Genomic DNA, 16,102 nt, shown 5'->3' on the forward strand with positions numbered 1-16,102 from the left:
TTCGATTGCTGCCCTCTGGTGACCTGCGAGCCAGTGAAAGTTCAGCCTGTTCTCAAACACAGGTGGTTTTTTTATCATCACCTTCACCCACGTTGGTCATGAGAAGTCAACAATGCCGCTGGCCACTTGGACCGGCTGCAGAGGCAACAGTTGATTTGGGTGTGTTTCCATCACCTCTGCAGATCATGCCACTTAGGGCAAAGAATAACTTCTGAGCGTTAGGCTGGTAGTCAGTATATATTATCATATACTCATATTCTTGGGGAAAAACACAGAAAGTTAATGTGCTGGGCTGAAATAACTCCTAACTTTGCTTTTCTTATCATTAGAAATGGTCTGCTGTTAAATTCTTAAGGATCAGTCACTTCCTAACCCCCTGCTTGGGTAATTCAATCTCAGTTCTGTTGACCCAGCACTCATACTTTTAAATTTAGTCTTAGAAGAATGCAATCATGAATCAAACCATGCTTTTCATGTTAATGTGGAAAGGCTACAGGAGTGAAAACCCTAACACAAATAAACACATAAAAATCTATGTATTACTTTAAAAAAAGTTATAAGAGCTTTTACTTCAACAGTATTTAAAAAGTTTCAATGTGGCAAGAAAATGTGGAACCCACTAATAGAATTTCAATTGGATACGAATGAATTTATTAAGTAACTTGCACCATGAGAAAGAAAAGTTTATGAAGATTTTGTGAGTTGTTTTTTAGTTGCTGCTCTGTAATAGCATTTCAAAGGTACAAATATATTTGCAGCATGTTTCAAAAGTCTCACAAGTTCCACATTCACAGCTAGCATCTGAATTTACCGAGCACTTACTATATGCAGGCCCTGTGCTGAGTATGAATCAAATACCTCAGTTTTTCAATATAAGCTTCTTAAATCAAAACACCAAGCTATACAAGTCTGACTATACAATCTCTGTTAAGACTGGTTAGAAGACCATATTTCAGTGTGGAGAGTAACCGTATACTTGACTATTAAACTGATGGCAGTTAAGCAGATGGGATTCTATTCAACGATTACATTTGATCATTTCTTCTCTTACTAGCTTTTTGCTGACAATCATTGACCTACATTCTCTCTACTAGGAATTTAGCAGATGAAAGTCAAGACTATTTGAAGAGACATGGCGAAGTTCTCTAAAAATATTTTTTCCAAATAAAACCACAAAGTCATGGTTTTGAGAAATGGTGCTGCAAATAAATACTTCAATGTCACACTGGAATTATTCCCCATATTAAAAGGCAGCACATGAAGGGGAAAAAAATTGTGACATGTTTCTTTTAAATTCTAATCTAATACAAGAAGCCTCTTTGCGTCTCTAATAACAGATCTGAATTTCACTACCAGGCTAGAACCAGTGCCAATTGTTGAATTACCTGAAACAGAAAAATTTAAGAAAATAACAGAGAATCATGGCCATTGAACACATGGACTTTGCTCCCTTCCAAAAATTTCCCTAAAACTCCAGTAAAGAAAATTTTTTTACAGTGCTAATCCATGAGATCAAGCAGAGGGGAACAGAAGAGAGGAGAGGAGAGATGCTGACATTCTGAGGCTGGAAAGCAAATGAGCAAGTGGCCAGATCTCCTGCAAGTCCAGGGAGAGCTGGCGTTGAACTGCAGGCCAGGACGCCAACGAGCAGCGCAGAGCCCTAGACCCTGCAGGGGTGCAGCGGGCAGCGCTGCCTCGGGGTACTCAAATACGTCAGTTAGAAACAGCCACTCCCCATAAAATGCTATTACCTCCCTGCACAGTATGCATGCGTGCAGTATGAGATGTCCTAATTACCTGGGAGAAAAGGGTTTCACTATCAGTTTTCACTACAGGGCTCTAAAGCACCTGCCGTGACGGATTTATATGGATTGACGAAGACCTTTAGTTTCTGGTGAGCAACAGACTTAGCTGAAGTAAAGTGAAAGAAAGTGAAAGTCGCTCAGTCCTGTCCAACTCTTTGTGACCGCATGGACTATACAGTCCATGGAATTCTCCAGGCCAGAATACTGGAGTGGGTGGCCTTTCCCTTCTCCAGGGGGATCTTCCCAACCCAGGGATGGAACCCAGGTCTCCTGAATTGTAGGCAGATTCTTTACCAGCTGAGCCACAAGGGAAGTAGCTAATGCCATCTGCAAATACATGAGAAACAAAATAAATAAGAAGGGGAAATAGAAGTAAACCTTAACATCGAATTGAAGCGAATGTATCATCGAGCTCGCTTTGCTAAGTGTACAGTAAATATGTCCATGTTCATTACTGAGCAGCAAAGGTGAAAATAGCAAACCAGTTCTCAGGTAGAAAGAGTGCTCTGGTTCTGGGTGGTTTACCTGGTTGGGGCTTACTGGGGTGCGGCTGTGCTCCGGCTCCAGGCAGCGGGGGCGGGCTCAGCCCTGCAGGCCCAGCGCCCTGGGTGGGACTCACGCCACTCAGGGCCCCCGCGGGCAGTGGCTGACCTCTCTTTAACAGCTGCTTCTGTTCTTGCTGGCGGAAGCGTGGAGGCACCTCGCGAGGCAGGTAACGGGCTGCAGCTGGCTGCTGGCCGCCGGCAGACGCACGTTTGCCATTGCTGCCGCTGGAGAGGGTGCTGGTGGAAGTACTGGTACTGGTGCCGGCAGGTTGGGGCTGGCTTGAACAGGTCTTGGTAGGTTCTGGCACTAGAAGGAACAGAAGGAAAAGACCCTGACTCCTTAGTATTATCACCGCCTTCAACCCAACCCAAAGTAAACAGAACACAAAACCTAGGAATGACAATGTAGAGCTTTGGAAGTGAACTACACCAAAGTCCAGAGTTCCAGGCTTCAGACCCACTTTTCCTATAAATGAACCTGTAGCCCTTGGCCAGTTTCCTCACCAGAAAGGCAAGCCATCAGGCTGGGTCAGAGCCGCAGGTCTCTAGCATGAGCGGGAGTCAAGTTAAAGGCCCAACTCCTGGGCCTCAACCGGGAATTCACTTGGTTGGGAGGGAGAGGAGGCTGCCAGTCTGCATTTCTGGTAAGTTCCCAGGAGAGGCTGGTGCCCTGGGCCCTGGGCCCACACTTTGAGAATCACTGCTCTCGGTCAGCATTTCTCAAAATTAAGAGATCATCAGACGTCCATGAATTTTTATATACACTTGTTTTAATTCTGAAGAAAATTATATATATGTAACATTATAAAAACCACTATCATCCCTTGCCATCAGCCTGCACTTCTCATCTCCCCAGTGAGCTCCACCGTCCATCCCGTGACCCCATTGTACACAGTATCCGAGAGGCCTCTGCCCACAGTTTTTCTGTCGCCCTGCACAGCAGCCCCTCAACTCTGGATGAAGCCGCTGTCCACTCGCTCCTCCCTGGCTTGGACTGCCGTGCAGTCTGAAATCACCGAGAACTCCTGGGCCCTGACCTCAGGGCAGCCTCAGTGCTTCCTGACCAGCTCATGGTTTCCTGGGTCTGCCTGGCTCTGCTACTGCTGTCGATGACTCACTGAACAACCTTCCACTCTTGGGCGATAATGCCTTTATCTCCCGACCCCAGAAGATAAACCTGACCTTACGCTCCAGAGAAATAAAGGCCAGCAGGCCAGAGCTGCAGGTGTACACATCACACTGGCGTCTGCCCCACACTTCCCCCAGGCTGGTACTGTACTTCCCCGATCGCAAGACTCACATTTCTTCACATGTTAAAGTCACTTCACCAGCACGTGTCTTACCATCGATGGCATGTCCCTTTCTCAGCGGCACATGAGATACTGGGGTCCCTCACAGTCTGTGGCGTCAGGACACACAGATGACTCCCCCTACAGCTCTGGGCCCATCTCAGGGACTCTGTGTCTTCAACCCATGACACTCTCCAGAGCAGACAGGCCCGAAGATGAAGGCTGGGTCTTCCAGTAATTCTTTGTTTTACAAATATTTATATTTTTTCTTCCAGCCAGACAGTAAAGAATCTGCCTGCAATGCTGGAGAGCCAGGTTCATTCCCTGGGTCGGGAAGATCCCCTGGAGAAGGGAATGGCAACCCTCTCCGGTATTCTTGTCTGGAGAATTCCTTGGACAGAGGATCCTGGCAGGCTACAATCCATGGGGTCGCAAAGAATTGGACACAACTGAGCAACTAACACACACACACTTTTTTTTTCTTCCAGAGATTAGTAGATGGACATTGCTGAGTCCACAGGAGAAGAGAAATCCGGCCCCCGTGTTGACGTGTGGAGTAGAGGAGAGCACATTTCCAGCCAGTAACCTGCCCAGGGATGCGACCACCCCACCACCAGCTCCTCCTGGTCGGCACGTGAACAGGCCGACAGCGGCACTCCTGCTCGCCTCAACCCCACACCCCCCACCAGCCACCTCCGACCGGTCCCCTCTCCCAGTCCCCTCTCCCCCGGCATACTTCCTAAAGTGCTGCTTCCTCACCTGCCCTGGGCCCTTACCCAGCTCCTCTCACCCCCCTCTTCCTCCTTGATGCTGAAACCCTACACCCCCCGAGCTAGGTTGTCTGTATCGGCGGTGACCACTCTGACCCCCAAGCCTCTCCTCCTCAGCCTTCATGACACTGGGAGTCCGTTCTCAGAGTTCCTCTGACCTTTGCAGCCACTCATTCCTGCTCCCAGGGACAGGCTGCTTCCTCCCTCTCTAAAGTTCCGCTGCAGACTCTCATCCTGGGTCATCTGTCTTCTCCTGCTTCATTCATCAATCCTGTGGTGATGGTCTAAGCCCTGGAGGGCTACTGGGTATCAACATTGATACGGACATTGATGTCTTAATGAGCACTTCAAAGTCAGCTTGTCCCAAACACTCATCAACTTTCTCACCTCAGCAGTGTTTTAGGGGTTCTTCCTGACCCAGGGATAGAACCTGCATCTCTTGCTTTGCAGGCAGATTCTTTACCGTCTGATCGACAAAAATAATGCATAAAGCAGTTGATCATATATCTCAGATTCAACAAAACTTGGTAATTCCTAGTCATTCTTTAAATATCAGATTAAATGTTACTTCCCTTGAGAACCTTCCCTGACTCACCCAGGGCAATCTAGGTGCTTCTGGAATATTCACAGTTCCCTGTATTTGCCACAGCATTCAGCATGGTATATTGCTTAGATGAACATCCATTATATATTTATTTATTTATTTATTTTTGCCAAAATAAGATTTTATTTTAAAGTCTTCTGAAAAACACTGAGTAAGGAGAGATACCTAAGACTCAACAGATAAAGATTCCAAGTTCACATTCTTCCCTGCCCCCGCCAGTGGTCTTTTGTTGTGTCAGAGAGGTGCTTTCTTTGGTAATTCCTATTTTTAGCTTCCGGGGGAAGAGATCTTTTCCCATAAGCCATCTTCATTTTTTTTGTAGAGTAGAGCCTTGTTCCCAGGAAACAGTGTGTTAGCTGGAGAAGGGTGTTTCTTTAAAAACATCAAGGTAGATCTAATATGTTCAACAAAGTGGGGGGGGGCTCAGCCAGGGGTGATGTGGAAAGGTTCTCTAGTATCTGCTTATCCTCTTGCTGCAACCAGAAATCCACATGGGGAAACGGTGTCCAGGAATACGGTCCTATACGAAGTTGCTCTGTTTTTGCATCGTAAATGCTAATCATTGGTCCTCCTGTTAAAGCTCGGGCGGCCCGCAGCTCCTCCTCCGGACCTCGGTCTTGGAAGGAGGCTCTGTAGATCTCCGCAGTTTTGACATTGACAGCAATGCCGTAAATTACTGGGAAGTGGCTTTCATTTTCCTCCCGGTCATTTAATTCTGTCACACACAGTGTCACCAAATGAATGTCGTCTTCCTGTCTGTCAAATTCACTAAGGAGCTGATGAGTCAGTTTCTGTGACAACTGCCTGTCGTCATTGAAGCCTCCCACGAGGTGCACTTCCAGCCTTCCACATCGAGTGTGGTCGGAAAAGTATTTTATGGCGTTCATGATCAAGGGGACCTCAGCTTTTGTGTCGCTTCCGTCACAGTGGGTCAAGCAGGTAGCCCCATTACCTCCAGAAGCGGGTGGGCTCGGACCAGGTCCCCGGCGGACTGCGGCAGCCGCACTCGCCGCCCGTCCACGAGCAGCGGCATCGCGGAGGCGGCCGGCCCGGCAGGCCCAGGGAGGCAGCGGCCTCCCCACCCCCGGGGCCGCCCCCCGCCCCCAGCCTCGGGCCGCCCCGCCCCGCTCTGAACATCCATTATATATTTATTTTTAAAGAAATACATTTTTTTCTGACATTCTTTTAGCTAATTAAGGTGGCAGCATTACCTAAGTATTTACCTAAATGAATGAAAAGCTTATGTCCGCACACAAAAACCTCTACAGGAATGTTTATAGAAGTTTTATTCATAATGGCCCCAAACTGGAAGCAACCAATATATTCTTCTATAGGCGAGCAGATAAAACAGACTGTGGTATATCCATACAATGGACTGTTAGTGTTAAAAAGAAATGAGCTCTCAATCCATGAAAAAAGAAATGGAGGAACATTAAATGCATATTATTAGGTGAAAGAAGCCAGTCTGGAAAGGGCACATGCTCCGATTCCTACCATATAATATTCTGGGGAAAGGCAGTACTACAGAGACCATCAGGCCTTCTTCAGTGGTTGAGAGGGGCTTGGGGTTGGGGGGAGGGAGGGAAGGAGGGGTGCGCAGGCCGAGTGCGGGAGTCATTTAAGGGTGGGGAGTGACACGGTGGTCCTGTAAGAGTGGGCACGCGGCGTGATGAAGTGGGTGCACAGTGGGTAATAGTGGGATTCTGTAACAGTGGACATGCAACATTAGGCATTTGTCAAAACCCATCAAACTATACAACACAGAGCGTGAACTCACAGGAAAACTACTGGACTTTAGCTAATGACAATGTATCAATACTGGTTCAACAGCTGTAACAAAGGCGCCACAACAAGGAAAGACATTAATAATAGGGGAAATAGAGGGTGGGTTGGGGGTGGAGAGATGCAACATGTGGGAACTCTATTTTCTGCTCAGTCTTTCTGTAAACCTGAAACTGCTCAAAAAAAAAAAAAAAAAAAAAATACAGTCTTATAGTTAAAAAGACAAAAAACAAAAAACAGAGTTCTACCTGCTCTTGTTCCAAGACCCCATTTCTCTTTTGTCCTAACAGACACTGGCTGGCCGGCTACTATCAAAGTCAAGGTGCTTCCTTCCACCTGCCATCCATCCAGTCTGTTCAAAGGCCGGAAACAAAGAAAACCTACCTGAACTCAAAACCTGGAGGAAACAACTTGCAAGGACTCAGAAGCAACAGGAGCCTAGGAATCACCCCGTCCTCCCCTTGCCCACACAGAGCCTGAGAGGCCCAAGTCTGCACTGCCCATATTAATATGGCAGCCACTAACCACATGAGGCTACTGAGCACTCGATGTGTGAGCCGAAACGTGCTGTCGGTACATTTCACATCCATTTCAAAGAGTCAGTGCACAAAAATCTCATTGATTTTTATCGCGATCTTGCATTGAAATGATAAAATTTTTGGAATATATTGAATTAAACATATTAACTGATCTCACCTGTTTGTTTTTAATCTTAAGATGTTGCTACTAGAATTAATTAAATTCCTTATGTGGCTCACGTGGGTCACCTGAATTTTATGTCTATCAAATAATGCCAGTCTAGAAATAGCACTGCCTTCTTGAAGGAGATAAAATCTGAGTTGGCTTCTCAGAAATACGTTAAATGTAAATAACCGTTTCCATGAAGGATCATCGACTGTGGCAGACAGATCACAAGCTTTTTAGGTGAGAGGTTTTCCCTTATACTCTGTACTAGTGGAAGTGCTAGCACTGTGTCTCACCAAAAGAAAAACATCACTAGATGTTTGCAGAGTAACAAGTGAGAGCAAGGGCCCAGAGTACAGAACAAGTGTGGTACTCACAATTTACCCAGAGATTTTTCAGATCTTTGAAACTATCAGGCAACTAACAATCTCAATTGATTGAGAATCTAAAAATCTGGATCTGTTCTTATAATAGAGAGAAATCAAATGGTCAGGTTTTGACTATCCACACATGCTCTTCAGAGCCAAATTTCTCTATCTATCATTCCCCAAAGATACACGGCTAGGGTGTTGAAACAATCCTGATGTTCCTCTTCTCAAATGGGCCCGGATCTAAGGGTCTCACAGGCCAGTCCACCCTACACATCACTATCTTCACAGTAGAATGCCTTGGGGCTTCCCTCGTAGCTCAGTTGGTAAAGAATCTGCCTACAATGCAAGAGACCCAGGTTTGATTCTCAGGTTGGGAAGATCCCCTGGAGAAGGAAATGGCAACCCACTCCAGTATTCTTGCCTGGAGAATCCCATGGACAGAGGAGCCTGGCAGGCTACAGTCCATGGGGTCGCAAGACTCAGACATGACTTAGTGACTAAACCACCAGAATGCCTTAAGGCAAGGGGAATTTTAGCTTGATTTATATGGATTGGGAACAAATGATTTGTTTTATTTAGGAAAAAAAATTAGAGCAGCAGCCAGTGAATAACTATAAAGCAAATAAAGAACTTCCAGCAAGCAAGCTTGATGTTTTGTTTCCTTTAACAAATCTTTGCTTTTTTTCTTTTACATGAGGGTGACACCTGCTGGTGAAAAAGCAGGATGTTAAATCCTTATATAAGAGAGCAAGTCCTTCAACAATTTTTCTTTCCAAGAAACAGTTTTCTGCTTTCGGGTAAAAATTTCAGAGGATACTGTCACACCAGAGTCCAAATAGTTTACAAATTCCTACTACTGCTTTTCCAAAACAACCGGCCACTGTAAGGGCAGGAAGTTCAGACTGTCCCTTGAGTGCCCTGGGGGACTTTGGCACTACACTCTGCCACCTCTAGAGACCAAGACAGAAGGCTGACCCAGCCTGCTTAACTTTTATTCCACTCTGGACTCCCCAGTCCATCTTCTGCTTCTCTAGTCGTTTTCCATGGCCTGAGCCCCCAGTACTGCCATCTGGACCCCCTGGGCTTCCTTTCACTATGCTATCCACACCTCTGAATCATCCCAAACTTCGGTCTGGTTTCCAGACTGCCTAAAGTTGCAGGCTCAGAAAGCTGACGGGTTCTGTTCCTACTTAAGTGATTCAAAGCCAAGCTCCTCCTGCTGCTAACGTTCCTCTTGTAAGAGGAACCATAGTCTGCCCAAAGCCCCCTTACCCTGTTTCAAGCTTTCCCGGCCTCTTCCAAACCCTGATACCCAGCCCTTCTCTCAGCCTCTGACTGGGACTCCAGGTACCGAGACCAAAGCTACTCATGCATTTACACATACAAAGGCTTTCCAGAGCCTAGCTCTGAACCCTCCAGTAGACAGACTCCCACTGAACTTCTTCCAAAGGCAGACTCCCGCCTCCCCATGCCCTTTGCTCACATCTTAGCAGGGGGAGACAACTGATGAACAAGATGCCTATTAAGGTAAGTGGTCACCAGAAGGTGCTAAGGGCTGTGAAAAACAAGAAAAGCTGGGCAGGGTCAACAGGGCTAAAGCTGACTTTTCTCCTGTTGTCGGCTAAAAATTTCACCCCCACAGGTGTCAGTATTCTCCTTTACCCTCTCTGAATTTACTTATTTGGGAAATATTTAATGAGTGCCTATTTTGTGTCAGGCATTGAGTGCATTGAGGAAAATAAATAGATATGGTTCCTGTAAGATACTAACTTAAACATGAGGGACAAAAGAACCTCACTTGTATTAGGGACTCAGAGAAATCTCTGCTGAGGAAGTGACTGCTAAGCTGGGCCAGGGGAGTGTGTCTGCAAGCTCACTCCCAACCAGCCTGGACTGAGCATGGGAAGATCTTGAAATAGGAAAAGGCTTCTGTGCATTGAAGGCCTGAGACAAGGCTCGTGAGGCTGGAGTTCAGCGCCCAGGGGAGGGCTCCTGGAAGCCAGGCTGGAGAGGCAGGTGGAGTCTTTGTACATTCTGGACCCCATCACTTGGCCACTGGCTGGAAGAGCACTCCGGGGCAGCCTAGTGGAGGGCAACCCCGTGGTGTTCCTGTCCGGGCTTCAGAGCACGGACAAGCTTGGAGAGTCCAGTTTTGGGCAGAAGTTCTCTGAGGACAGGCTCCTTTGATTACAAACTCAAGGAGAGTCCAGGATGCTGTGACTGCAAGTGGTTGTTTAAACTCCACAAGCAGGCAACCTTGATCAAGAACCGACTGTACAGGCTCAGAGCCAGGAGTTGTGCCCGACAGCACCTCTGCGTCCCATTCTGCACACCTGGGGGGGGGGGGGGGGTGGTTCCTGCTAGGATCTACCTTATGCTGCTCATCAGACACTTAGCAGAGGAGGGTGGGGTGCCCGGCGCATTGAGGCGTTTCCATCTTATTACCCAAGTCATACTAAAGACATTCTTTTGTTTAAAAAAAAGAAGAGAAATTATTTGGAAATAATTAAGAAGTACAAAAAGGCATAGAGACCAAATGGTCAACAAACCTCCATGGACCCAATCTCCAGCTTAAGAAGGAAGAAAATGTCGCTGAGTCCATCAAAGGTTCTTCTCTCCCTCTCACGGCTGCACGCGTCACCTCCCCCAGGAGGTCCCAGCCACGCACGCCTTGGAGTTTATCCCTCCCATGTGTGGCTCCTCTTCAGATGTGGTGTCATGGCTATGAGCGCAGACCCATCTATTTGAATCTCAGCTCTGCCACTGAGTGGCTGGTGAAGCTGGGTAAGTTATTTAACTCTCTGCCCCTCAGCGGTGCTGTCTGTAAAATGCAGGAAGGTGGAGGATGAAGTGAGGGTAACAATCAACACCTTACTGAGACGTTCTTTGAGCAGTGAATATTAACATGTGTGAAGAGCCCTTTAGAACAGTGTTGGACACAGAGCAAGTGCTCTATGAGTATGTTATGTTACAGAAAAAGTTCAATGACACTTGCTGAAGATGGTAAAGCAGACTCGATTCAAGGTCGCCACATCGGGGCCATTGCAAGGGGATTTTACAGCAGAGGAGAGACTGGCTCAACTAAGAACACACTGTGAGTGAGTAGGAGCTTAAGAGTAAGGAGCTAATGAACATCCATCCTGGCATTTTAAAACCCTTACAAAAGCAGCAATCAAAGGCGCCCCCCTCCCTGACCAGCACACCAGCCACAGGCCAGCAGGGGCCGGTTCACAGCTTCAAGGATCCAGCAGTGACCTGAGTGCCCTCTGTCCATTGCTCCAGCTCCAAGTGTGAGCACCGCCCTGGAGATGGTGGAGGCTTTTGCACGGGTTCCCGGTTCCCAGTCACTGTCTTGGTGGCAGCTTCCTGAAACCTGGGCTGCGGCAGTGACATAGTGCTCTTGAAGTCAGCGGGGCCTGCAGGGCATTCTGCCTTTTCCCCTGGGAGCAGCTCCTCTGGAGGGCCCTCTGGGGAGTCATATCTGCCTCCCAGCCCAGGGCACGCCATCCCTCCAACGACTGTATAAGCACCCAATTCTTTGCACCTAAACTCATTTCTGCTTAATATAGCTAGAGTGGTTTCTATACCCTTCAATTCAGCTCTGGTGAAGAGCACATTTTTTTTTTCCCCCCAGCAAGCAGTACATTTAAATCTTTCACTCACCTAGACAGCATCACAGTATATGCTATGAGCTAGATATTCAACAAATGTTCCCTTCTAACAGCATTTCCTATAACGGGACTTACCTACATACCCCTGGATTAAAGTCTCACAGGCTACCTTCATTAGTCTACAGTAAACTGACAAGCAGTCAGGCAATGGATTAGAGAGGTATATTTTAAAAGTAAGCTTTCATAGGTAAATGTTAACTAGAGGGACCTTTTAACCTACACATTTCAACACGTCTTGTTTCTGAAATTTGGATGCATCTTACAATTGGTGTATAAACTTAATACAGTTTCCTCATTCACCGCCAACCATCAATAAGGCATTGTTAAATCCATGGTGGCAGCCCACTCCAGCACTACTGCCTGGGGTCCTGTGGGCGGAGGGGCCTGGTGGGCTACAGTCCACGGGGTCGCAGAGAGTCGGACACGACTGAGTGACTCCACTCCACATGCCCTATATATATATATATATTCCCCCCGCCGCCCCTGCCCCCGGCCATGCTGCTTAACTTGTGGGATCTTAGTTCTCTGGTGAGGGACTGAACCTGCACCCTAGGTGGTGAAGGCTTGGAGTCCTAATCACTGGACCACCAGGGAATTTCCATTATGTTCTACCTATAATTGATGGTATCTTAGTACTTAAGAGAGATAAGTTTTTGTATGATAAAGCAAAGAATTTCTCTTATGCACAGACACCACACAATGACAAGAAACGGAAAAATATTTTAAAGCTTTGCATTAATTTCAGCCATTTCGGAATATATACTCAAAGATTCAGAGTTTCTTAAAATTTTAAATTTAGTGAAATACGTATGTTAACTGTTTGCAAATCGGACTATGAAAGAGAACTATTCTCCTGTGCTGAAACAATCAGAGATTTCAAGGAACATTTTCATTATTACAATCACTTCTGCAATCTACACAGCAACAAACATTGCAGGGACAAGTTCCCTGAGAACAATGAGATGCAAGCTGAAGACAGCGAGAGCAACGAGGGTCCATCTGCCGTGTTTGTCGCAGTCCCGGTGGGGTACAGAGCAGTGGCCTTCTATTTGTTCTGTTGATGGCTTCTGGCTGATCTGTCACCATGGCAACTTTAGAGCCCAACTCAAAATGAGCACAAACTCATTAGCTACTAACTACATTAACTTAGTGTCTGCTGCTAATGAGAAATGCTGTTCAGAGATATTTTCTATTCTAATGTATTACAGTTACCTCTCTAAAAGGTATTAAATTGAATTAAATGCTACTCTTAATATATCAGACTGGATAATACAAATGTTACAGCAGAATTACTTTAATAATGACTATTAACAATAAGAATCATTTCATTAAAAGGTTACCATATTTTGGTCCTTGGATTCTTCCATTCTGAGAAAATGTATTATCAGTCATACAGGCAAACATTTCTAGGTTCTTTTAAACACTGGCCAGATGATTCAGAAAACTGAAACAGAAAACTTTGATAACAGCCTGTTAAAGCCAGGTAGCCAATACAGCAATTAGCACATATTGGCTTTTCTTTTAATTCATTAATTCTGGCTGTGCTGGGTCTTCGTTGCTGTGCAAGGGCTCTCTCTATTTGTGGCGAGCAGGGGGCTACTCTCTAGGTGCGGTGTTCGGGCTTCTCATTACCGAGGCTTCTCCTGTTGTGGAGCGCAGGCCCTAGGCACTCAGGCTTGACAGCACAGGCTCAGTAGCTGCAGCACCCAGGGTTAGCTGCCCCGAGGCATCTGGACTCTTCTCAGATCAGGGGTAGAACCTGTTTCTCCTGCACTGGTAGGAGGATTCTCAACCACTGGACTACCAGGGAAGTCCTGGCTTTTCTATAATATGGACCATTGCTTTCCTTAATATGGACCATCACTTGAAACACTTCTCAAAGAGGCGACACACAGGACTGACACAAAGGGTAAAGAAGTCTGGGGAGTGGACAAGCTTCTAAGTCTGACCTCCTGTCTCTCCATGCAGAATCATCCCAGGCAGAACAAGCTCTAGGAACAAACAGTGAATCTGAAATCGCATAAAACAGAGGTTTCCATGGGATTATGTCTCACCTGTGTTCTCCCAGGACATGCATATTGCCTTGTGCAAAAGGGTTGCGTGCATGTGTTTTAATAAGTTAGTAAATTGTGGGAATGAATTTATTCACAAAGCAGAAACAGACTCATAGACGTAGCAAACTTATGGCTACCAAAGAGGAAAGGGGGCAGAGGGGGAGATAAATTAGGAGTTTGGAATTAGCAGATACAAACTACTATGCATAAAACAGATAAACAACAAGGTCCTACTGTATAGCATAGGGAACTATATTCAGTATATATCTTGTAATAATCTATAATGGACAATCATTTGAAAAAGAAAAAAAACAGGTATAACTCAATCACTTTGCTGTACACTTGAAACACTAGATCAACTCTTCTTCAATAAAATAAATTGTGGAATAGCAATTGCTCATCTTGAGCTGCTTTTCTCCCTCTGAGTGCAGAATCCTACAACCTGCCAGAAGAGGGAGCCCCAGTTAACTACTCCAACACGTAGTCAGAGAAGGCAGGGGAGCGGGAGGGAAACCCGACCACACTGACAACCCTGACCACACTGACCAAGCTGACTTCTCAGTTTGAAAAGCCTCCTGACTGCTCTCAGGAAAAGGAACCTTCCACCCGTCCACGTCCTGGTCCTCACTGACCACTTTCGTCCCCATCTACCACGTCTCCTCCCCTTGCCGATGGCTCCCAGGCCCTGCGGCCTTCAGTCTGTTTGGGGTCCAGCCAGCCTCTGTGAGAATGATGCTCCCTCCGTACGGGGAGCCCTCTGCCCTCTTTACTCTCCCGGGCCTAGGTTCCCAGTTATCCTTGGGATCTCAATGAAGCAGCACTCAAGACGCCCCTCCTAATCCCAGCTTCACCCAGGTTTCTGCGTTCGGTGCTCTCATGATCAACAGTCCTCTCCTTCGGGGAGGTCAGTCACGACACCTGTAGCATCGTGACTGATGCTTACATCCACTCCCCACAAGACTCTAAGTCCCAGGAGAGTGTGAAACATATCTATTTTCAAAATCTTTTTCTCCCCACAGTGAACAGCATGGTGCCAGGCAAATACAAGGTGTTCAATAGATACCTGCTGGATCAAATTGTTACTAGCCCAGTTGGTCTCTGACTTCTGCCCATTCTGTCAACATGACCCCTTCCTTCCTCCCTACTCTCTCCACTCAGCATCTGGAGGTTGGACTAGGCAGTGGTCAAGCTGCACCCACTGTTTCTAGCCCTCTCTCCAACTGTTTAATCCATCTTCAATCTGGCACTTTCAGGGATCTTTCTAAAATATAAGCTCATGCTGTCACTCCCCTACTTAAAACTCTCCAGGGGCTCTCTTTTTTGGTAGGACAGGCTCATGCCTGACAGATGAGACAAGCATCCCACCTCGTACTGGTGTCCACAGCTAAGCTAGAGGCCAAGCAGGGGAGTGGTCCAGCTCCAGCAGGTATTTATCTCACTCTTAGTCGGTATTGCCCTTTCCCCCAGTTTTCTCATTTGTTTTTAAAATGATAACCTTATTTTAAAGATTATCTTTTCTTATAGAAATATAAACATTGGGTGAAAAGATGATCAAATGAATGCAACTTAACATCTTTTCAGGTAGAAGATGGGGGATAAATAAAACACAACACCCAGAACATTTTATTGCATTCACTTGCTTATATATCCATTGCTTATGTAGTTAACTCTATTAGTATCTTTATTTGAGAACAGAGACCTTATCTCTGCTGTCTGCTAGGTATTTATAAACTATCAAATTAATTAATGAACTTGATAACTCTAGGCAATATAATGTGACTAATATTTAGCTCATTTATTAATGCAATCTTTAGTAGGTATGTCAAAAGCTGAGTAAAATGTGATCATACTACAAGTGCATATTTACTGATATAACTATCATATAAATAACTGCACACACAGAAAAAAGGGAAAATGACTGAGGTATGCAGAAAACTAAGCTGCACTGATGGGACTTTCTGTCCAACTCTAGAGGCCAATTTAATATTATAAACCAATCTAGAGTCAAAAAACAAGTAACTCAGAAAGTAGCGGCAAAATATTAGAATATGCATTCACCAAAGAAGATACACAGATGGCAAAAAAGCACATAAAGGTAATGTCCAACATCATTTGGGAAATGCAAATCAAAACCACAAAGCGATACCACATCTATTAGAAAGGCAAAAACTGTGAAGACTGACTTTCCAAGTGTTGATGAGGATTCAAAGAACTGTGAAATGGGACAATCACCGTGGAAAAGTTCTGCACCCATCTACCAGAAGATCCAGCCATTCTACTCCCAGGCATTTACCAAAGGGAAATGAAAGGACATTCATTCATACAGAGCCTTGCACATGAATGTGCATAGGCACTTTATTTTATTATGGCTAAAAACTGAAAACAACTCAAATGTCCATGACAGATGAATGGATAAAGAAACTGTGAAAAATTCAAACACTGGAATACTACTCAGCAATAAAAGGGAATGACCTCCTGATACCATAACAGAGATGGCGCTGATACAGTAACGGGGATGGCAATCATG

The 16,102-nt window shown here is 45.8% G+C and overlaps 1 protein-coding gene and 1 pseudogene across 4 annotated transcripts in view; both read right to left on the reverse strand.

The window, feature by feature from the left end:
* The window catches only part of TNRC6C (trinucleotide repeat containing adaptor 6C), a 114,410-nt gene that overhangs the window by 49,795 nt on the left and 48,513 nt on the right, over positions 1–16,102 (reverse strand). For all 4 annotated transcript variants that reach the window (XR_009693085.1, XM_061144706.1, XM_061144705.1 and 1 more), the window contains exon 4: positions 2,331–2,657. Coding sequence is in view for 3 of the 4 variants with exons in the window: in XM_061144706.1 (XP_061000689.1) it covers positions 2,331–2,657 (327 nt within the window). In the remaining variant the exon portion in view is untranslated. The remainder of the gene's footprint in view (positions 1–2,330; positions 2,658–16,102) is intronic.
* LOC133056163 (protein N-terminal asparagine amidohydrolase-like) lies at positions 5,203–6,082 on the reverse strand (annotated as a pseudogene).

This window comes from Dama dama, chromosome 5 (genome assembly GCF_033118175.1).
Source record: "Dama dama isolate Ldn47 chromosome 5, ASM3311817v1, whole genome shotgun sequence".
Taxonomy (NCBI): Eukaryota; Metazoa; Chordata; class Mammalia; order Artiodactyla; family Cervidae; genus Dama; species Dama dama.